This window comes from Echiichthys vipera (genome assembly GCF_963691815.1).
Source record: "Echiichthys vipera genome assembly, chromosome: 9".
Taxonomy (NCBI): Eukaryota; Metazoa; Chordata; class Actinopteri; order Perciformes; family Trachinidae; genus Echiichthys; species Echiichthys vipera.
Genome location: NC_139834.1, coordinates 11,383,062 through 11,406,313, shown reverse-complemented (window position 1 = coordinate 11,406,313; position 23,252 = coordinate 11,383,062). Strand labels below are relative to the sequence as shown.

Here is a 23,252-nt window from a genome sequence, read left to right as displayed (position 1 = left end):
CTCGCATCAATCGACAGTGTTACTGCAAGTGCAGAAATAAAAATTGCCAATTATGAAATTATGTCTTCTATTAGCGCCCACTGTAAGAGAAAAGTGTATGTTAGATTTCTAGCAATAATCCTTCCTCCTGGTTTTCCTCTGAGGACAAAGCTGAAGTATCATTGACTCAAAGCGACGGCACTGCAGTATTAGACATGATGTCTTGTTTGGAGCTTTTGTTTTTCCTTTGTTTGTGAATATGAATTGTAAATACGCTTCAAATGTAATATATATAAATATATATATGCTTTTGTAGGTCACATACTGTTTTTGCACAGATTGTAAGGCTTGATATTTAAAAGTGTAATTTTCTTAATCCGTCATAGGTCAGCTTTTATTTTCAATACTTTAACCATCGGTTGGAACAGAAGGGCCTCCTTTTTGTAAGCAGTATGTGTAGATTTTCTTTCATATTGCCTCTTTCTTTCTCTCAGAAAGCTCTTTTGAGGACCTAGTCTTAGCTAAAGAGGTGCTAGTGTGTATTTTTTCTTTTCTAAATAAATTATTTTTCTTTTGACAAAAAAAAGAAAACACAAAATATGCCTATACAAAAAGAGTTGACACATGATTGTGTTAGGCTTCTAGGGCCCCAGATGTCTTACCAGTTTGTGGGGTTGATGTTTTCTGGACCTCATGCTTCCATGTGTGACTTAAAGTTTCACTCCTGAGATTTCTGTGCTTTGAATTTTTGTAGATATGATCGTTCGGCCTCAGATACAAGACTTTGGAAACCAGTCCCACCGTGTAACTGTCCATAAGTCCTTTTTGGTTTATTCACAGATGTTTAATCCTGATGGAACCAACACATGAAGTCGTTGAATCCCTAACTTACCTGTCGGTCTTTTACATTTACGTTTGCCTTTATTTTCATTGTATTGCTTGTGAAATCTACCTTTGAACACATGCTCAATCCAAAGATTTTTGTTTGTCATTCTGCAGTGCTTAGAAACAGTTCCTGACGTAGATCGTGCAAGTACTCATGTGTGCTTTTACTGTCGCACATAACCTATAATAATTATTGAGCTAAATATGTTTAATTGCATATATTATACCCCCAATCGTCCGTATGACATAGAGTAGAAACGAGTCTGGTTCTGCTGAGGTGGTTTGAGTTATTTTTGTGATTGTTTCTTCCTTTTTGTAGAACTTATGGCCAGTTGAATTGTGGTGCTGCAAACGGTTATTTCACAAGAGAATGTCAAGATTTTCTAAGCTGGAAAGGAGGTTTCATGATTGATGTCATTATGTCTCAGAATAATAGCTTGTTTTTTAATCCCAGTCTCAATGAAGTATATGAAATCTACAAATACAAACAAAAAAAATGTCTGTGTTTTGCTTTAAAGGAAATAAACTCCTCTCAGTGCATCGTTGAAGCTAAAGAAAAGAAAAAACACATCTGGGAAACATACAGTCATTACTACAGGATGTAAATTACTATTGCATTTTTTTTCTCACCTTGTTTCTTGATGTTAATATCGATGTAAATACAAATTTATATTTAAACATTACAATGTCTCTATTGTCTTTTTGCACATGCAAACATTTTGTACATAACTCAACGGTTCTGCAGCCACAGTAGATAATACAGTACATTTAACACGACGTGTGTGTTTTATTGCAGTAACAGGGCCGATCGAGTGACAAGTAGATGTTCCGCTCATCATTTATGATGACTGGAGTCTGCCAGTCTGTATGAAGTGGGAGGTGAGTGTGTCTGAGTGTGGAGGGACTCTAGAGTGTGAAGGACATCTGTGTGGCAAATCTTTAGAAGTGAACTGAAAAAGGCGAGAGCTTCCTCTCAGATTGGCTGCTGTCAGTGACATCGAGGTTTTTGATGCCGTCTGCAGCCTCGCTTTTATCTGCTGTTTGTTCCCTGTAACTAGTCACCTCCTCCGTTAGAGCTTTTGTCTTCAGTGATCTCACTTCTTTCCCCTTGTCTTAATGATTTTGCACCCCATGGAGAGATCTCACACCTCCATGCTATCCCAACCCTGCTGCTGTTACTGTAACCAAACCCTACAGAACACCGTCAGTCCGTTTTGCTTTTTAGGCTCTGTAATGAAAATGCAGAGACTGTGTGTTTAAGATCCGCTGGCTGACTCTCAACTCTTTGAAGAGAAATGGTTTGACATCCACTTGTGTTTTAATGTAGTAATGATTGGATGTGTATTGTATGTTGATTTTAATTTAATTTTGAGAAGTTATAAATGTCTGATCTTTATTCTGTTTAGGGTCGCCTACAGCAGCAACTACTGGATGTGTTTCCATGAAGTTTTGTGCAGACATTCATGTTTCCCAGATGATGAATCCTACTGTTGTTCACTGCAAAAAATAATTTTCCAGACGGATACCGTGAAATTGCAGTAAATAACCGTATCACATAATTACATGAAATAAACTGTAAAAACAAAACAGAGCACAAGGTCAACATCAGTTTAATTACATAAAATATACTGTAATTAAATATGCTTATTTATTGTAAGTTCATGGTATCTGTTTTTTTTACAGTTCATATTTTTACAGTGTTGGTGTTCCTTGGGGTTTTCCTCACATTTCACATTTGTGGTTTTCTGTTAAGTTCTTTCAACAACTACTGGATACTGAATGTCATGGAATTTGGTACAAACATTTGTGTTCCCCTCAGGATGCCGTCCAATTGATCTCTGACCTTTTGATCTTAGCCTAAATTTCAATTTGTCCAATATTTTGGTTTATCACCAAATATCTACAAAAACTAATGACATTCCCATCAGCCTGTTGTTGTTAAGATGGTCAACATGGTAAACATTATCATTACATTATCATTACAGTTTCATAGTATGTGTTCTCTACTGTTTTGGCGTTTATGATTTGGATTCCAGGTGATGTTATAACTTTACTGCTACTTTATTGGTATTTTTGTACTATTTTTATTTATTATGATAGCTTCAATATAGACTTTCCTATAATGTCGTTGTACTTGAACAATACAGTAAACTTATTCTATTGTTTGCTTTTGAATTTGGCTGTTGACACTTAGTCTGAGTCTAGCAGTAGCAGAAGTAATAGTACATTTGCACCAAGGTTGCCTAATACTGAGGATAGTGACATTTTACACGTGTTGCACACTGTCTTAAGCTGAGACTAATCTATTGTTATGCTCTCCATGTGTCTTAATAATTCTTGAAGATTGGACAAAAAATAAAAACAATAGCCATTTTTATAAGCTTCAGAATATTTTTATTTTATATCATTAAGAGGCACCCATGTGCTCTCTGTTTGCCCTGTCAGACCCGGGATCAGCCCTTAGCCTGTGGAAACCCCTCTGATGAAGGCTTTCCTGTTCTATAAAATAATAATAATATAAGATTTACTGTTCTTATGACTAGTTTTAACCAGAGTTCTTGGCACACATTGAGTTTCTCTTTCGTTTTACTGGTGACTTTCTAACAGCTGTGTCGATCGTAGTCAAACAAAACCATGTCAGAGATATATTGAAATCTCTTATGAATCATGTTTGGCAATATTTACAATAACATTTGGTGCCAAATAATTAGAAGATATGGTGTCCGACCACATATTGATATTAAAAGAAGAATAGATATTCAACTGTCTGCTTTCATCTTATTGGCAGAAGTGTTTCAGCTGCTATGTGGGGGGGTTTCCTGTGTGTGTGTGTGTGTGTGTGTGTGTGTGTGTGTGTGTGTGTGTGTGTGTGTGTGTGTGTGTGTGTGTGTGTGTGTGTGTGTGTGTGTGTGTGTGTGTGTGTGTGTGTGTGTGTGTGTGTGTGTGTGTGTGTGTGTGTGTGTGTGTGTGTGTGTGTGTGCGCGTGCGTGCGTGTCAGTCAGGGTGGAGAAGGAGGCGGGATGCGCCAATGGAAAAGACGCACCGCTCGTCTATTGGACCAGACGCGGAGTGGGCGCATGCAAGACGCGCCTACTGAGGCTTAAAGACTTTCTTTTTTTCTCTTAACAGGAGACATGAGGTTCCGAGACACCTGTCAGGAGGACTACTCATCCAGAAGCTGTATGTGGTGCAAGTGGAGGCTGCGTGTTTAACCATGGACGCGCTGTTATCGTTATTATAGCCTCCCTGTGACCAAGGAGCGTAAAGTTTTTTCTGCTGCTTTCGTCTTTTCCTTTGTGTTTTAACTGGAGGTTTTTTTTCACCCCCTCAACCCGCATGAGTTCACCGCTGTTTTTAGGTCAGCTGGTCGGGGTTCCGTTAGAAATAATGCACCCCACCATGGAGAAAGACACGACTTACACCAAGATCTTTGTCGGAGGGTTGCCGTATCACACCAACGACGCTTCACTTCGGAAATATTTCGAGACTTTCGGGGACATCGATGAGGCTGTGGTTATCACAGACAAACAGACGGGCAAGTCCAGAGGATATGGCTTTGTGAGTACATTTAAGTTCCGGTGTCCTGGTAGAATAAATGAGAATCGGAACACGTGAAGAGTGAAATATGGGGTTTAATTAAGGTTTTTATCAGCCAGTCTGTCTTTAATTGGATCGTCAGGGGGCTGAAGACACACTAGATCCCGTCTGTAGCAGCTAGTAATGAACGTGAAGCGACTTTATCTTTATGGTTAATTGTATTTTTTTTTAACTATTGCCTTGGAGGCTGCACACACTGCCAGTATGTTCCAGCAGCAGCAGCAGCCATGTGCAGTGTGTCTGGTGGTGGCGGTCACATGGTTGAAGCATGAGTAGCAGATTATTTCTTATAAGTGTGTCATCAATTATCTCTGCGGTCCCAAAGTGAGCAACAAATGAGCACAAAGTATACAGTATAAGGTGCTCTGTGTGCAGGAACAGGCTAATGCAGAGGGAGAGAGACGGTACAGGTGAGTTGGTAATAAGCTGCAACAGCTGTGTGGACAGATGTTTATTTCTCCTGTGTGTTTGTTTGAGAGGAGGACAGGGGGGGAGGGGGTCCTTGGTCACAGAGGTGTGACATGTCAGTTGGCTCTGCAAGATAAGGCTGCAGTAGTTTCATTTTGACTTCCTCCCATGCAGCCCTTCCCCCCTTTCTACCCGGATGTGCTGTGAGTTTGTGTGTGAAAGAGAAAAAGATCATATCTGACATGTTATCAGACTGACATGAAGCCTCTGTGTAGCCAGTGAGGCCGATCATCTAAAGAGACCAGTGTTGTGTTTAAGTTGTTTTAGGACAGCATGCTCATTTCATCCCTGACTTCCCCTCAGTGGTCTTGATTCCCTGCAGCAGCTTCTTGAACCCTGGCCATCTCAAACCATCCGCCGCCTCTGTTTACGAGTCCAGAGTCTGATGCTGAGAAACGAAAGCAAGCGGGGGCAGTTTTACTTTTTAGTGTCCTGTTTTATTGGTGGTGGAGCTGTAGTTTACCTCATATATTAAGTGCAACTGTGTGTGTGTGTGTGTGTGTGTGTGTGTGTGTGTGTGTGTGTGTGTGTGTGTGTGTGTGTGTGTGTGTGTGTGTGTGTGTGTGTGTGTGTGTGTGTGTGTGTGTGTGTGTGTGTGTGTGTGTGTGTGTGTGTGTGTGTGTGTGTGTGTGTGTGTGTGAACCTTCACCACCCCTTCCCACTGCTATCTGCCCACTCAACTCACTCCCTCAAGGTAGATTCCATGTATCTCATCCTTGGCAGCACAGTCTGAATGTCCGCCTCCTACATAGGCTCCACCGGAAGCATTAAAACACTGATGGCTGTCTTCATGTCTCCTCACGCATTTAGCAAAAATGATTGAATCAGTCAAGGAGAGACAAGGACAGCAGCTACCTCAGGAACCCATCTTCTTACTCCCTCTGGTTCTGTTGCTTCATTGTGTTAGAATCACTTCTTCAACACTGGTTAGAGAAGCGCTCGCACGAAATGATGTAGCTTATCAGTATTGCTGTGACATCGTCAACAGGTGACCATGGTGGACAGGGGAGCAGCAGAGCGGGCGTGCAAAGACGCAAACCCCATCATTGATGGCAGGAAGGCCAATGTGAACCTGGCATACCTGGGAGCAAAGCCCCGCAGCTCGCAGACAAGTAAGTGTGTTAGTTACTGTAGATGTGACGCACGGCAAGATCATATCAGGAGGTTTTTTTTTTTTTAAACCTGTGTAGCCAACAAACCTACAAATTAGGTGAAGAATAAGACTGGTGATATTCTAGTTATTGTAAACAAATACCACAAAAAGACCAATGATGTGTCAGTGCTTCTCTGACTTCCCTACCCTCTTTGAAAGTCCCACATTAGTCAGATTACCATGTCTTTTTGTATTATTATAAAGCAGGTCAAGGTGCTGTATAAATACTGTGAAAGTATCAAAATCCTCAATCCACAGAGAAATGCACACAGCCTGTATTCAGAAACTGTGTCTTTAAACGAGCCGCCAGTGCTTCTGTAATGTCACGACCACACTAGAACAAGTAGAAAGTGCTGCTACTGTGCCGTTACAGTCATTCGCCGGCTGCAATGATGCAGAGATACAGAGAGCGCAGATGCAGAAGACCCAGAAAATGCAGACCAATCAGAGCAAACTAGGCTTTTTCAGGCTGGGGGCTTAAAGAGACCGGCGCCTAAATGATAAGTATGAACCTGAAAATGAGCATAATATGGGACTTTAATATAAAAAAAATGGATAAAAAAGGAACTGATGTCCGAACATCCAGGTAGGTTTTTAGAGACTCGAAGTTTACTCAAGAATTGTAGTCCACCTGCATGTTCAGGGGAGATTAAACCGGCAAGCCACCCTAGAATAACTTAGATGTCATTAAATTGATTTAATAGATTCCTGAAGGCAAAACGTTTGCTGTTCAGAATCTGGCTCTCACATCTGGAATATTGCAGTGTCCCAGAAGTGCGGGCCAACACAAGGCATCAAAGATATTCCTTGCTCTTCAAGACATTACCAAATGATGATAGTCTAACTTTGATGAAAAAATAAAAGCTGCTAAATGGTTCGTTTTGAATCTCCGCATGTTGGTTTTCATGCTGCGCTGAAATGAATGGAAACCCATAGCTGTCTGGAAGAAAATCAATCTAAAAGCCTAAGTCTACAAATTTGAGGTTAGTGGGATAAAACATGCAAAACCACTGGTATGCTCCTTTCAGCCAACTGTCTCTGCTCATTCCCACCATACATTCACTCTTTGTATACTTGATTTAACGCACAGCTTTCTTGCCGCCGGGCTTTTTCAGCGTTAACCACTAGCACACACGCTTTGTGCTTCCCATCCGACGTCTCTGTGCACACCAAACCTTGACAGCAGCTTTCCTTTGCTGCTTCATTTAAAGCTCGCTGGCTGAAATACCGTTGAGTGTAGGTGTGATTGACAAACACTGGCGCCAACAACAACTGACTGGGTGTCCTTATTCCGAGGCCAGAGCTGCGACGCAACTCCCCAAGCATGCAGCTGATGGGAGATGGCAGCGCTTGGTATTTTGTTATTGTGTGTGAGAGAGAGAGAGTATGGGAGAGGGAGAGAATAGGAAGAGCGAGAGGGGATGGGACTGTTAGGAGAAAGAAATAACAGCGTGTTTGTCTCCTCTTTGTGTTGGTGAAGAAACAAAATGTGCATTTAGATATATGTTGAACAAAAAGACGAGTGCTGACGGAGTCAAGGCTTTACAGTAACAGAATAATGGAGGAATGAGTAGCTGGAGGAATGTTGCCATGAAGTCAGAGGAGGGGCAGGGAGGAGGAGGATATGTTTCTCCTTTTCTTACTCAGCCTCAGCTGATTCCTGGTGAACTCTGGAGGCAGCGAGGTCACAGATGTTTGTATTCAATAGAGTGCATTATTATTTGTGAGTGTGTATGCTGAAGGAATAATGGCTACCTCTGTATACATGCTAACATCTGAGACAAATAAGCAGAGACAGAGAGAGTCCTCGGTTCTGTCCTTGTCTGCCCGTCTCTCTCGCTGTCTGTGTAGCCAGCAGCTGAAATATCCCTCCTCACGGCTGCCTTCTCTTTGTCTGCAGGTCTCTCTGTTGGAGTTCAGCAAGTCCATCCTACGTGGGCTCAGAGGCAATATGGGTAAGACTGAGAAGAATCAATACCTCTATTTCCACCTCTCTCTCTCTCTCTCTCTCTCTCTCTCTCTCTCTCTCTCTCTCTCTCTCTCTCTCTCTCTCTCTCTCTCTCTCTCTCTCTCTCTCTCTCTCTCTCTCTCTCTCTCTCTCTCACCTGCCTCCTCCTCTTCAACACAATACATCTCACTCCTCCGTCCTTGACATTTGTGAGCACTTGCTCCCGTTCTCCACTCGGCTTGTGGTTGTTAATACCACTCTGCAATGTGGAAGAAAGAAGAAAAAAAAGCCTTCAGCACAAATGATGCTTTAAAGATATGTTCAGCCCTGCACCCATATCTGTATCTGTACATCCCATTTTGATTTGTCTGCTGTTGTCCCTCTCTCTCTTTCTGGGCCATTAAACACACAAGAAGCTCAATTCTGAATTTCTCTCACGCATGACTTGGGCTTTACTGAGGAAACAAGCCATTTACTTAAACTTCCCTCCATCCCTTCTCTCTTTCCTCTCTCCACACACACACACACACACACACACACACACACACACACACACACACACACACACACACACACACACACACGTGCACTGCTGCCATTATCTCTCGTCGATTTATTCCTCATGTTCATGCATGCAGAGATCATATTATATTTATTTATTATCTCTGGGTATTTTAGATCAGTGGTTCCTAACCTGGAGCTCAGGAATCCCACAAGAGGTCACAAGCTGAATTCATGGTTAAGGGGTTACAGATGTAGGCCTAATAAATGTAACTAGCGTACGCAAGGAGACTACAAGAACTGTGATTGTTCCCGATGCCCATGAAGAATCCTAATTGTGAGGGAAACGTTAAAAAAAGAAAGAACGCACAGCTAGAGAAGACATCTTTACTGCAAACCTCCTTAAAGTAGGACACATTCTGATCATGTAAGTGTGTAGCACTGCAGTGATAATATTAACATGTGTGAATTATCAACTGCATTAATTAAGAGATGAGCAGGAAAGGGGAATGAAAATATTTGTGGAACATAGTTATATATAGCATTCTAATATCTGGTTCCTTCTTGAGAAATATCGATTGTTTTAGCTCTTCATTCAACTAAATAAAACGATTCAAATGAAACCATTTGAGAAGGGAAACCACTCTCCTGTTTATCTGCTTACAACACAAAGACAACCTGTGAGGAGGAATCACAAGTGCATATTCATTTGTGTCAAGGACTCAAACGTAACAAAGGTTGGAAACCTCGGTATTCCACTGTAGGCAATGTTGAAAATCAATGATCAGGACTGCTTCTTTGGGGTTTGCACTGTTGGTCAGGGCTCGAGGCCATGTTTCTTAGACAATGGATTAATTGTTAGTTGCAGCCCTAAATGTAATGAGTTACCTTGATTTGTCAGATATTTAATTTGCTGGATAAGTCCAAACACACTTCCTTGTCTGGTTATTTAATTGAAAAAAAAAACAGTTTGTTTGTTTGTATGTTTGTTTGTTTGTTTGATTGATTGATAGTTTTTCCAAGAAAATGTACTGTCATGGCTTTCCATCATGTACTGTCATGGCTTTCCATCATGTAGTGGAGCTTAATGAACACCCATAGGGTTCCATAATTTCCACTACATACTGTATATATATATATATATATATATATATATATATATATATATATATATATATATATATATATATATATATACATTCACATATATATGTATATATACTGTTCACATCACATACTTGCTGAGTTTGGCTGGTTGAAGGTTTACGTCTACCATGCGAATGTGCGTGAAATTCCGGTGTAAAATCATCCCAGGGTCTTTTTCGGCAAATACACTCATTAAATAAGCCATTGAGACAAGTTTTTCGTGTAACAACTATTAACGTAGATATCCCAGAGAGTCGCTAACAGTCGCAGCCAAATGCAGCTAACACTGATATGCTCAGGGCAGCACGGTGAACGCATTACAACGTCTTTTTTAACCACTAATACTGCTCAAAATAACAGCAAACCTCTGCAGTAGCATGATAAGAGTCCTTACACATTAACCAAAGCATCAACAACGTAGTTATTGAACCTGGAGTTTATTAAAAGGGTATTTTGAAAGACTTACCAACTGGCCCCGGTCGCAGCTCTTCTCATAGTAAAGTCCATTCAAGTCAATTACCAAATGCGATCCCAAAGGTAGGAGCCCATTGGTGCTTCGGTTAAAGTGTAAGGATTCTTATCATACTACTGCAGAGGTTTGGTGTTATCTTGAGCAGTATTAGTGGTTTAAAAAAGCCGCTTTAATGCGTTCACTGTGCTGCCCCGAGCTATGCCGTTTTAGACGTATTCGGCTGTTAGCGACTGTCCGGGATTTGCCAAAAATGACCCTGGGATGATTTTACGCTGGATTTTCACTTCAAGGGCCATCCACACCAAGAATGATGAATATAACTATAAATATATTATTATAAAAATCAAGTATTTCAAATAACTTAGACCTTTGTTCAATATCAAAAACAAGCGACAGTGCTCCTATTGTGCGTACGAGCCAAACAGTGGCCTCATCGGAGCTGCTGGTGGTTTTCTCAGGAACTCGACTTGCTCCAAAAACGCCCTATTATCCACGTGTGAGAGACGTTCTGCCTCCTCATCCAACAGAATTTCAATGTGAACTCGAAATAAAATCTTAATGACTAGGTGATTCATTCCCAGGGATGTTACAGACAGCAGAGCGACGCTGCAGGTCGAACCCAACAACATCTACTGAGGCTTGACTCAAATAGTCGATGTATGAGTGTTGTTTTCGATGATATTGTCAACCAGTGTCGCAGCTGTCTGTCCTGTGTATGTGGGCGTGTTGTTGACTCTCACAATGAAATATCTGAGAGTGCAAAACATGCTTTGGTATTCAGTTGATAGAAAAGTTTTACAGCCTTGATTTTCTATATTTTAGAGGTGTTTTTTAAGGTATATGCATGATGAGCTCCTCACACTGACTTTCTGCAGGATGACATGTTCCGCTCCTGCGGCTCCAGAGAAGTCCATTAAAAACCTCAACTGTTCTGAGTGCTATTAATATTGCAGTCCTCAATTTCTGAATGAGTGATGAGGGAATTGAGGCTGACCCAGATGAGTCTATGAATGAGTGATGATGGATTGATTGAATGTCTCGCGCAGTGAAATCGGACATTTCGAAAGAATAGGGAGTATTTAATCTGCCAGGACGAGTCGCAGCTTTGACACCTCGCAAACTGAAACAAAGGAGGTAGAAACATCAGCTGGCACACTAGCGCAAACACACCCAGAAGGCAAACGCACCCAGAAGGTGGCTCTTTGTTTATCGGATGTGGAAACACCTGCAGATTTAAGCATTAAGATGTTTGTAACAGATGTTTAAGCTGTCTGTTTATCTAGGATTGTTTTTATTGTAAACTGGATATCTTTTGGTTTGGGGCTGTTGCAAGACAATACAAGACTTTTCTACAAGTGATGGGAATTTTTCACTATTTCCTGACATTTTAACTGTTATCATTATAGTCAGTCAGTCCTATAGCATAGCAACACAATTCATCCAGTGTGTTAGTGAGGATATAAGATAGGTAAGAACAATCTTCATTAATCCCAAAGTCGGGAAATGTAAGTGTTAAAGTAGCAAAGAGAGTAGTGCAAATTATAAAAGAATCCGTAAAATAATGCAAAATATAATAAAAATATGTAAACAGTAAACAGGCAAGTTCTCACCATTTCTTCAACAAGGCAAACTATATGTAATTCTATCAGTGGCTAGAAATAAATCTAATATTTTACAGACCACAGATATGCTGTTATAAAGCAAAAATGATTTGGTTTTACTTTGTGAGCTAAACTTTGTTATTATGCAGATAGTATTGTAGTTGTTTGTTTGTTTCACCATCTAACCTTAAGTTAAAATGCAAGCAAGACATTCATGTTCTTAAACTTTTAATAGTCTTTAGTTATAAATCTAATCTCTGCGTTTAGTTTGAACGACCACATATTTAGGGTCTTTTTTATTTAGAATTAATCTATGAATTCTGTTTTGATTCACTGATTAATCATTTAGTCCATGAAGGATCAGAATATGTATCTTCGAACAACGGTCCAAACATTATTCACAAAGATGTAAAATAGAGAAAGGAAGAAAAAACGGTCCAGTCAGGATTTTGACCTATATTAGGAAACTCTGTGGAAGTAAAAATGCTTAATTACTGCAGTTCCACTTTAATAAACAGTTTATGGTTTCATTTACTTTCTGTTTGAACACAACACACTCTGAAGGACAAATCTGTGCTTGGTGTATCTTGTAAACCGTTTGTTTGGTGGTGTAAATGGGTGAAAATCTGTTGCAGAAGAAGAAGCGATACCAAAAACAACTTTAACCTCAGGAGATCTCAGTCCAGCACAGCTGCAAGATGTGTGGTGCTTTGAGTGGATGGCAGATTCACTTCTTCTCAACAGCAAACTCCCTCTCTTTTAAATTACTGCAGATGTCTCTCACTCCACTTACATGTCAATTTAACAGCTTTTTGTCTAAAGGAGACTGGACGTAATATCGATTTTTTGCAACCATCTGTGGTTTTAATTCCTCTAAATTTGAAATTTATACAAATTACATGTTTAAATAAGAAATAAATAAACCACACAGCCTGTCAAATGTTTATATTTCCCAGTTTCAGTGCATGCAAAGGGCGCCTCTGTCCAGCTCAGATCTCTCTGCTCCGAGGCGAGATGTGTCTTTGACGTGATTAGTATGACTGCAGTCAGATTCATTCCTTGGCAAAGTGAAAGACTTTTATTTTAGGAACAAGCTATAGCTCAGGTTTTCAGGCCTGTGCAGCCGATAAAGAACGGGAGCCTTTTTTAGGTCACAAAATGACCACGGATGTACCGATCCAGCTTACTCCCTCACGATACAAAAGAACAATCAGTCCTGCCTTTCCCCTCATTTCAAATCTTTATACTACACTTACATTTTTTATGTAAGGTGACAGGACATCAGGGATTGTTGTGGAGCTACATTTATTCACAAAAAGCGTACATGGAACGTACAGGAGGAAACAAAAGTTAAATAGATTAGGAAAGTGAACGGAAACAGAATTAAACGATACGTGGGTTCATCACATCTGGACGATATTAATGATGTTATCATTGGACCTGATACCAATCCAACCGATTGCATCATGCATCCCTAATATTTACCACCAAATTCACCAGATGTGGTTTTGAGGAGACTGTGACAGCAGATACATCTACAATTTTTCAAACAAGTCGTCTATAGCAATGAGTCAAGTCAACGTAATCTTGTGGGAAGGTTTAAAGGTTAAGCAAGCTAAACTTTTAAGGACTTTTAACATGTCATGCCATTGCATTATAAAGCTTTTTTATGTTCAGGAAAAGATCATGGTTTGTGTGTGTGTCAGCGTTGACTTTAGTTTTTCGATGGGACACGCACAGCGCTCTCCAGGGTTAAAGTCCTTTGTTCGTTTGACCCGTCCATCCCCGACCTCCTCCCAACAAAGACTTTGTCCCTCTTTATACTACGTCACACTATAAGTCATTAGAGACTTTTCTTCCTCCCCAATCGGTCAAGACAGATGGCCGTCCTCCACAGAGCTGGGTCTGCCTGACGTTCCTGCCTGTTATAGGGAAGGTTTTCGTTGCCACCGTACTCTACGGGGAAATTGTTGGGTCTATGTAAATCATAAATAAGTCATAGAATGTGGTCTATACCTACTCTTTAAAGTGTCCTGAGATCACTTTTGTAATGATTTGGCACTATAAAAAAATTTAATTGAATTGAATTAATGGCGTGCAATGACATGTGAAAAGCTGAAACTGATCAAATTCATATGGGCAGAAAACGTGCTACAGGAGCTCTATTAATCCTCTCAAAGACAAGGATGTGTGTCATCTTATTAATCGTGACGTTCTTTCGACAGAACACACCTTCAAAAAACTATCCCTTTAATTAGTGAGCTTCAGAGGAGCTGGTAGGTGGTTTTTACCTTTGGGCAGAGCCAGACGAGCTGTTTCCAGTTGTTTTGCCAGGCTAAGCTGAGCGGCTGCTGGCTGCAGCTTCGTGTTTAACAGACAGAAATGCGTCTGCAGGTATTTTAATGCCCTCTGTCTTCTGATTCTTCAGGGTCTCACACGGTAAACAGCAAATAACGGAAACCAACTCAAACAAAGCACAGCTCTGTCTGATGCTTCAGTGTATTTGCTTTAAGTTTTAAGAGGACAGAGGACGAGCTGATGCCAAATGTGGCTTTGAGGTACAGCTTAGTTGTAAAGGAGGAGGGGGGTTGTTCTCAATTGAGGAAGGAGGGTGGGGGAGGGGGTATCTGTCGCCCATGGCTGCCTGCTGTCTGCCTTTAGCACCAAACGTCAGTGCTTGGCAGAAGCCAAATTAAATTTTCTCAAAAAATGTTCTGGTGTTTATTATTTTATATTTTTGAGAGAGCAAAGGAAAGGAGATGGATGTGTGGTGAGGCTGTTGAAGCAGTGGAACGGGGGAGGGGGGGCACAGACTATCAGCCCACCTGTGGCTGAGCGTAGCTGTGGCGAAGCTTTAGGGCCGATGTTAGATGTGACGCTGGAGATCATTTTTGTGTATGAAATGGATTTACTGTATAGTCGAGTGAAACATAAAATAACACCGACACGTCGACTCCTTTGATACGTTTACATCCTCATCCGTTTTCTCACTAATTCTTTGATTTTTTTTTTTCCCCCACTTTGTTTCCTCTTTGGCTGCCTTCCTCCCCCTCGAAATGATCTTTCTGTCTCAGCCTGTATTATCAGTCTTATGTGTGTGTCGAGGGGGTTTAGGTAGACGGTGAATCCTCAAGTGTATATTTCTCTTAACCAGGGACCTAATTAGGAAAGGCCCTTCTGTCACATGAAAAGCCTAATTTAAAAACCAATAAAAAACAAGGTCATGTGGGAAGCTTTTCAAGCTCATATTTTGTTCAGTTGTCTAGTGAAAGATGACACATTTTCATCAGCATTTGTATTTATTTTTTTTTGTACCTTTTGTGTTGTGCATTTTAACTCGAATCTTAGCTTTTTCTTCCTTGATTTTATTATTTTGTTGGAGCCGTAAACAGATAATGGGCATAAAATATACAAATCCAGATTGAAGGCGACTTTTAACGAGCTGTGACTTAGCATTTCAGGCTAACTCGACACTTCATGTTCGTTTCATGTGGCTGCTAGGGCTTCACAGTAAAAACCTTTCAGATGCCAGTAACGAGCAAGCATGGAGCATTAACATGCAGTAAACACTTTATAAATGTTTTATACACACATGATGTAGTCAACAACTTTGGCTCTTAGAACTGTGTTTAAACTTTGTCTTTAAAAACTCAAAGTCAGGGAATCATAAACACAAGCCTCAGCATAAGATCTGAATTGTACTCCGATATGAGGATGTATCTAGTTGTTTATTAATCATTGTAATCAACGACTACAGTGTAACTTGTGTATAAACAGTTAATGAATGATTGATTACAGTACAGTATTAGTACCGCTCTTAGTAGTACACATTTACAGATCATTCGCAGGCAGGTTTAGATACTTAATTATGTATATTTATTATCGTAAATACTAGAAATATAAAGAGTACATACTTTGTGTTTCATGTTGTATGAAGACAGCTGCCTACCAGCCTTTTGTCTTGTAATTATTAACTGTTTATACACAAGTTACGGGTGCTTTAGCTGGAGAAGTTTGACAAATACATGAATAAATGTGCAGCATTATAGTGCATTATAAACAATTGCTTGGAAATTCTTCATAAAGGAAGTTAAAATAAAGACTTTTACTGAAGCAGCTGCAGTGATGTTTAACAAACTCATAACTTGATAAAGGTTTATTTAATGTCGGCTGTGTTTAAATACTTGTTGATGTGCAACAAGTGAAGGTGAGATTGTTTAAATTATATTACACTGCATGCACAAAAGCTACTTGTTCGTAGGGTTTAAAGCACATACAATCTGAGTTACACTAAAACGAACATGACATTACACTTCCATGATAATATTAAGTAAACGTATTACTTATTGCACATTTTCTTGACATCACACAGTTTGTATTAATATGTTAATTCCAATGTCTTTCTTGCTGACATGAAAGCTGAGTGTCCAGTGCTGATGTTGGCCTTTCTATGTCTCACCCTCCCTCAAGCCGTGTGTGTGTGTTTATGGAGAGAGGACATGAGGGTCATGCGTGTGCGTCTCCATGAGTGTGTGTTTGCCCCTTTGACTGACTGACTCACCCTCCTCGCATCTCTGATCTGAACTATTAAAAGCGTGGCTGTCCTGAGGCGTGAGTGATATGATGGCTGATCCTTCACCTCTCAGCAATCTCTCCCTCTCGCTCACTCCTCGCCCAAGGAGCCCCGGCCTCGACCCCTTTTTTTTATTCAGTACATCCTATCTCTTTTATCCCGCCACCCGGTTTTGAGGATGGATGGTGAGTGGGGGGTGCAGAGGAAGCTGGCTGTGGGGGAGTAAACCAAGAGAGGGGAGGGGGAGTGGAGTCGATGGAGGTTATTCTGCTCTCATGGGTCTGTTAGTGAGCGTACACCGGGGTACACCCATGCAGCTGCGCCAATTAGCCCTTCTATGCCTACACCCCCAGCCCCCACCCACACATACACATCCTTTTCTTAAGCTGCTTAACTGCCTACACACAACCTTTCAAGCATGCATTAGACTTTTTCTGCATGCGTGCTTTTAAACTGATGTGTTTGCGTGCATGTGTCGGCACCCACTGTGTGTGTGTGTGTGTGTGTGTGTGTGTGTGTGTGTGTGTGTGTGTGTGTGTGTGTGTGTGTGTGTGTGTGTGTGTGTGTGTGTGTGTGTGTGTGTGTGTGTGTGTGTGTGTGTGTGTGTGTGTGTGTGTGTGTGTGTGTGTGTGTGTGTGTGTGTGTGTGTGTGTGTGTGTGTGTGTGTGTGTGTGTGTGTACATATATATGTGTGTTTGACAGCCAGCAATGATGCCAGGCACAGAGAGGCGAGGCGCTGCTCCCTCTCGTACGATGCCGCTGTCACATTGAATCAGTCAGGCCGGTGCACAAGCAGGCAGCGGCACACGGCCCTGGGAATGACGCTGCACTTCTGCTCTGGGAGAGACCGACGGAGCGCGGAGTGACGGGAGATGGGATACAGAGCGGTCGAGGAGAGGGCTGATATCAGCTTCAGTTGTGTTGTGACTTAGTTTGTTGTTGTTGTTTGTCACTAGTGCAGATTTAACTTCCCTTAAATGGCCTGAAAACATTGCTCCTCAGTCTGCTTCTTACTGTTTTTCTTGCTATGGGACTCAACATAAACAGACATTTCTGCCCAATTTTTTTGAAAGTTTTGGTTATTTCACACAGACTTCTTATTGATTTAAAGTGGGTTAAGACGAAGTTAGAAAAAGGCAATGTTCACAAATTATGAAGCGATATTTGCATTAAAATTTGATGACAGTTGTGGGCTTGTTTGCTTATGTCGCAGCTGTTGTTTTCAGCCTGTTCAATATGGCTCCAATAAAAACAAGCAGATATAAGAAATAGGTGTTTTCAGGTAATATTAATGACTTTATTTTGTATAGCACTTTTCCAAACAGGGTAACAAAGAGCTTCACAAAAGACAAAACACAAAATAATATTTCAGATTTTTCTTCATTGAGTTGAAGAAATTTAGACATACTGGCCCTCATTTATCAAACGAACGTACGGCAGAAAAACGTGCGTACGACCATTTCCTGGCAAACTCCGGCATTTATCAATTTGGACGTGAGCGGGAGCTACGATCAAATCTCACGTCTGGTCTGAGGTCGTGTACGCACATTTGAGCCTGTGCATTTGCGGTGCAGCACAGCAAAATCTGGCTGAAAATAATGAACAAACCTCAGCTGTCATTAAGCATAAGCAGTCACATGTTAAGAACAGATCAAAACGGATTCTTAAAACGAATATGAAAAATAAAAATTGTGGTTGGATTAATTGATTGTACTTATGTGCGTCTGAAGGCACCATCCATGAATGATTACGCATTCATCAATCGCCAAAACTACCACTAGATAAATGTACAGGTGATTTGTGATGCCAAGCTGTCGCTTTTAAACGTGGCCAGGTGGCCAGGGGGGGACACACAGAATTCTTTTATATTTCAAAACAGCTCGGCTCCAGCCCCCCGCGACCCCGACAGGGACAAGCGGTTAAAGATGAATTAATGAATGAATGTGTTGGCGTGCGGCTGCAGCAAGACGCACTGCAGAGCCAAAGTCATCTCCTCGGTAAGTGGCTACCCTCGATAAATTGCATTAAATCAAACAAGGTATCAGATGATTAACATCTTGGTATGGTTCTTCTAGGTGACAAAGGTTATCCTCTGACGGGATACCTAATAACCCCGCTGGCAAACCCCGCTACAGAGCAGGAGCGCAGGTTCAGCAGTGCTCACACACGCACAGGCGCACACGGGTCACAGTGGAGCGCTGCTTCGGGTTGACTGCCTCCGTTATTCTTTTCCATACAGCGTTTTTATGGGCCCCTTTTATTCCACTCTTAAGACTGACAAAAAGCACATCTTTATTTTGCTCCATCTCGGATGTCAGGATGCCGATCTGTGTGTCGGAAAAGTTTCTTTTCGTACCAGTGTATCGTCTCTCCATGTTTGACTTCAGTGGGCGAGGCCTCCAAACCAGGAATATTTAAGGGCGTAACATGTTAATGACGATTGAATTCAGCCGCCGCATTTATCAAGGCCCGCTCATTCGTACGCTCAGATTGGTCAGATACGAATGTTTCATAAATCACACGTGGGTCCTGTAGTACGACCAATTCTGCGCTCAGATCTGCGCCCATTTTCACGCAAGATTGATAAATGAGGCCCACTGTCTCTGATATGGCATCCTGGTTTTATAGACACATAGAGTTGTATGTCATCGGCACAGCAATGAATAGAGATCTTGTGATTATGTATTCATCTGCCAAGTGGAGGCAAGTAAAAACAGAAAAGAAGTGGACCTAGGACAAAGCCATAAGGTTCGCTGTAGTTCAAAGTGGTAGCAGGTGATGAGAAGTTACCCCAAGTGTGATTGTAAACTGTCTGAAATATGAACGACTCAAAATTTTTGTATCCAGCATAGTCAGGGAGAAACTTTACAGGAATTTGAGGGCTCGAGTGCTCCTCAGTTGGACACAGTAGGGTCAGATGAGTCCATATTATAGTTAAGAACGGTTAAATAACTCTTACATATTGGAGAATGTTGCCAGGCATACTGTGGTGTGTGCCTGTGTGTTGTGTATACAGCAGAGTTTGTGTGAACAGATCCACTCCCACTATTTGTTGTGTAAGCACGCATGATCCCTGCTCTGGCTCTGTTTAGGGGTAAGCAACAGCAGCAACAGGCTGCCTCTCGCTGCTCTGATCACCTGTTCAGACTCAGTGACATGGGTGCTGTCAGGTTAATGGGTTTTGACTGTAGGCGCCGATCACGGCAGTGCAAGTGTTAAACACTGTCATGTTCTATTGTTTTTACCTAAGCAGCATAACCCAGTTCCTCTGATATGAGCGTTGCTGCTGTTGCCAGATGTAACTGAGGCAGTTGAGGTTAAGTGGGCAGCCTCAGGCAAGGACATGAGTCAATACAGGAGGACAGTAAAGCACTTTTTTCTGTGTGCACACAGAAAATCAGACACCACAGTTTTGATTTTTCATTTCAGAAACAAAACTCATTGTGATACGAAGTTATTTCTTCTCATTTACGTTGTCGTTTTTGAATCAGTGAGTAATATTTTATTCGGAACAAAGCGTTTATTTTTAAACATTTCCCAGGCTATGTGCTAATTAAACTTAAACACAAGGGAGAAGGTCTATTTCAAGCCAACAGAGCTGATAATTGCTCTTAAAAGAGGAGGAGGCCTTTATAGGACTCTGATTTTTAATATTGGGATGTAAAGAAAAGAAGCAGTTACCAGTTTGCTTATGTTGCAACTCTGTGTGTGTGTGTGTGTGTGTGTGTGTGTGTGTGTGTGTGTGTGTGTGTGTGTGTGTGTGTGTGTGTGTGTGTGTGTGTGTGTGTGTGTGTGTGTGTGTGTGTGTGTGTGTGTGTGTGTGTGTGTGTGTGTGTGTGTGTGTGTGTGTGTGTGTGTGTGTGTGTGTTGTTTAAATGAGACTTAATCAGATCATTGGCATCTCTGAACCCACATTAATCTGATTATGCTGATGTTGTCATCAGAAACATATACAAACAAAAATTGCTGCAATAATTTAACATTAAAAAAAATCAAGAGAACTTTATTGTCAGTCTTAACAACATGCAAGCATGTCTTGCATGTATAATATAGTATAATATATAGTCCAATAACAACATAAAAATGCCATATTTCTTTATATTTCATGAAAAAAATGAATAAAGTAAAATAATAGTGGAAGGTCTTAGTTTTCCATATCTGTGCACCGTAATAAATGAAGGTGAAAATGTCAAAAAGTTTAAAGAAGTCACTAAAAGGTAATGGGAGAGGAAGTGATAAGAAAATATGTTTATATATAAACACACAAAGAATGTTGCTTCCCAGGTTTGTCCTCTTTCATGTGCAGTTTTGTATCTGAAAGCACAGTATTTTTCATAATCTAGGGCTGTAAATACTGTGGTGGTGGTGGTGAAGCTCATGAAGGTGGAGGGGAAGCATTTCTCACAATTTCTCAGTCTAAGCTGGAATGCACAGGTATATTATAAATAACTTGTTTTGTCCAACCAAGTCGCCAAGACCAGTAAACCAAATATTCACCTCGGAGAAGTTGAAACAAGAAATGATTTGGTGTTCTTGCCGAAGAAATGACTAAAATTATTATCTAAATAGCTTTTGCTCAACTAATCCATTCATTTTCTAATGTTTAATCTCTAACCCTTGTTGCTCTGTCCAGGCTCGCCCAGCAGTACGTCTACCCCCAGGCCTTCCTCCAACCCAGCCTGGTGCTGCAGTCCCAGCTCAGCCCCACCGCAGCAGCACTCGCCTCCCCTTATCTGGACTACAGCTGCGCCTACAGCCACTACGCCCCCACAGGCCTGGAGCCGTACCCCTACACCCCTTCCCCATCACCCTCCGCTGGATACCTCAGCTACAGCTTCTCCCCCGGCACGCCGGCACCTACTCTCACGGCGTCCCCGACCCCTACGGCTGCCACCCATCCTCCTCTGGCTGCACTCACCACCATGTCTGCTGCCCCGCAGGCCTTCCTCCACTACCCTCTGCACCAGCCCGACCGCATGCAGTGAGCAGCTCTGAGTGGAGCTGCAGCTGCTGAACTGATCATTCAAAGCAGTGTGACTGCTGACCTGTGACATCATCAGGATGAGACTGGATTACCAGGGAGAGAGTGTGACGAAATCAAAAGGGCTTTTAGAAAGCACTCTCATTCCTTTTTTTATATTATATTATTGTTGTTGTAATAGTTGAAAATGTTCTATTGCTACTGTCATCAGCATACGATCTGAATGTTTTTCATACGTGGCAGACGTCAGGGACTGGAATGAGACGACTGGTAATCTTCTGGACGTTTCTGTCTCATCGCTGAGCCTCAGTGCTGAGGTTGGAGGCAGGGCAACTGCTGGAGAGCGGACAGGTAAAGATAATAAGAAATATGTCTGCTTGACATGATGCTGCGCCTGCAGTTTCTCCAAAGGTACTGGGCTGAAGGCTGGATATTAGCCAAGCTGAGAGCCAGTTCCTCAGAAACAAAGGTCCAATTACCTCCTCTTCAAGGTTACCTTTCTGTCTATGGCCTTAGATCTCTCTCTCTCTCTCTCTCTCTCTCTCTCTCTCTCTCTCTCTCTCTCTCTCTCTCTCTCTCTCTCTCTCTCTCTCTCTCTCTCTCTCTCTCTCTCTCTCTCTCTCTCTCTCTCTCTCTCTCTCATGTTCATTGTGCTCCCTTTGGTTCCTTTTATCTACCGCTGGCAAGTCATTACACGGTGATAATCACAGTTTAACAGAATATGCAATTATGATGATAAAGGATGAACATGAATAAGGTAGACAACACTGGTATTTTGTTTTTGTATTGCTACTGCTAGAACATTACTGAGATAAAGACTTTCACACTTAAAACACAGTACCTGCAGCGGCATATTGGGCTTTTTTGATCCATAACTTTTGGAGCAAGTGTGTCTGTATTATTTGGATTATGATACTTAAATTACAAAGTTGTCAGTACATATCAAGTAAATGTTTGGATGTGTTGTTACCGAATGTCTGTTAGTGTATTTGTGGTGTCTGTTTCTGTGTGTGTGTGTATGTGTGTGTGAGTGAGTAAGAGAGAAATAGAGCGATGCAGTATACGCCAGTGTCAGGACCGAGCTCCATTTCCTGCCCATTGTACCGGTCAGAGTTGTTTCTTTGTTGTTGTTCTTTTTCCAGCTGCAGAATACAGTCGGATGCTTTAGCAACCAAACTGGAGTCTCACGGTGCTGTGGTGCCACCTTAGTAAAGTCATGAACCAAGCCATACATCACATTTAAAACGTATGCAAAATAAAATGAATATTTCTGAATATGAGTGTGGTCGAATTTCAGTAATTGTGGTTAAAAATATGTGGGAAACAGCTGTTGGATGAACCTGGAGAGTCACACACGAGTCATATAAGACATTTTGCTGTGTCATTGAGATACTTCACACTAATGGGCTGTATGTATAAATAAACATTTAGGGGAACACTCTTATTTGCTTTCTTGTCAAGAATTAAATTAGATCCTTATCCAAAAAGTTGAAAAGTGGGTTGTGGTTTAGTCAAAACTTAATGAGTTTTAGAGGTGATGTCAAGCAGTTTTTGTTACTTTTGAACCTAGATTTTTCAACCTGTTTCCAGTCTTTGTGCTAAGCTAAATTAACCAGCTGCTGCTTCAGTTTGGTAAATATTACAGACATCGATCTTCTCATCTAACTCTCAGCAAGAAAGCAAACAAGTACTTCACAATATGTTGAACCATTCTTTTGAATGAGTCCAACAGACTTTGACTTTTTTTAAATACTTCTTAAATACTACATGATTACTAATCCGGAGGCTACATCATTTCCCACCTGAAACTAAAAGAATAATGTCAGCAAAATTTTATATTTTTGTTGTCCCATGAAAAGACCAAAATCAACATTATTCTGTACTTTTTGATGCCTGTGGCTCTCAGCTATATTGTATTTGTTGGGGACTATTTTCAGCTGTGGATTGA

At 41.2% G+C, this 23,252-nt stretch overlaps 1 protein-coding gene across 1 annotated transcript; it reads left to right on the top strand.

Annotated features, from left to right (window-relative positions):
* The first annotated feature begins 4,136 nt into the window (after positions 1-4,136).
* rbm38 (RNA binding motif protein 38) lies at positions 4,137-21,955 on the top strand. Its single transcript, XM_083919983.1, has 4 exons — positions 4,137-4,422; positions 5,918-6,041; positions 7,983-8,037; positions 20,957-21,955. The coding sequence occupies exons 1-4, from the start codon at positions 4,201-4,203 to the stop codon at positions 21,306-21,308; spliced, it is 753 nt and encodes a 250-aa protein (XP_083776109.1). The 5' UTR covers positions 4,137-4,200; the 3' UTR covers positions 21,309-21,955.
* The last annotated feature ends 1,297 nt before the right edge of the window (positions 21,956-23,252 follow it).

Excerpts from the sequence above, each read along its gene's own strand:
- rbm38 (XM_083919983.1), top strand. The coding sequence starts at position 4,201 with ATGAGTTCACCGCTGTTTTTAGGTCAGCTGGTCGGGGTTCCGTTAGAA. Across the intron at positions 4,423-5,917 it reads AGTCCAGAGGATATGGCTTT|GTGACCATGGTGGACAGGGG; the intron begins GTGAGTACATTT and ends CATCGTCAACAG. Across the intron at positions 8,038-20,956 it reads TGGGCTCAGAGGCAATATGG|GCTCGCCCAGCAGTACGTCT; the intron begins GTAAGACTGAGA and ends TGCTCTGTCCAG.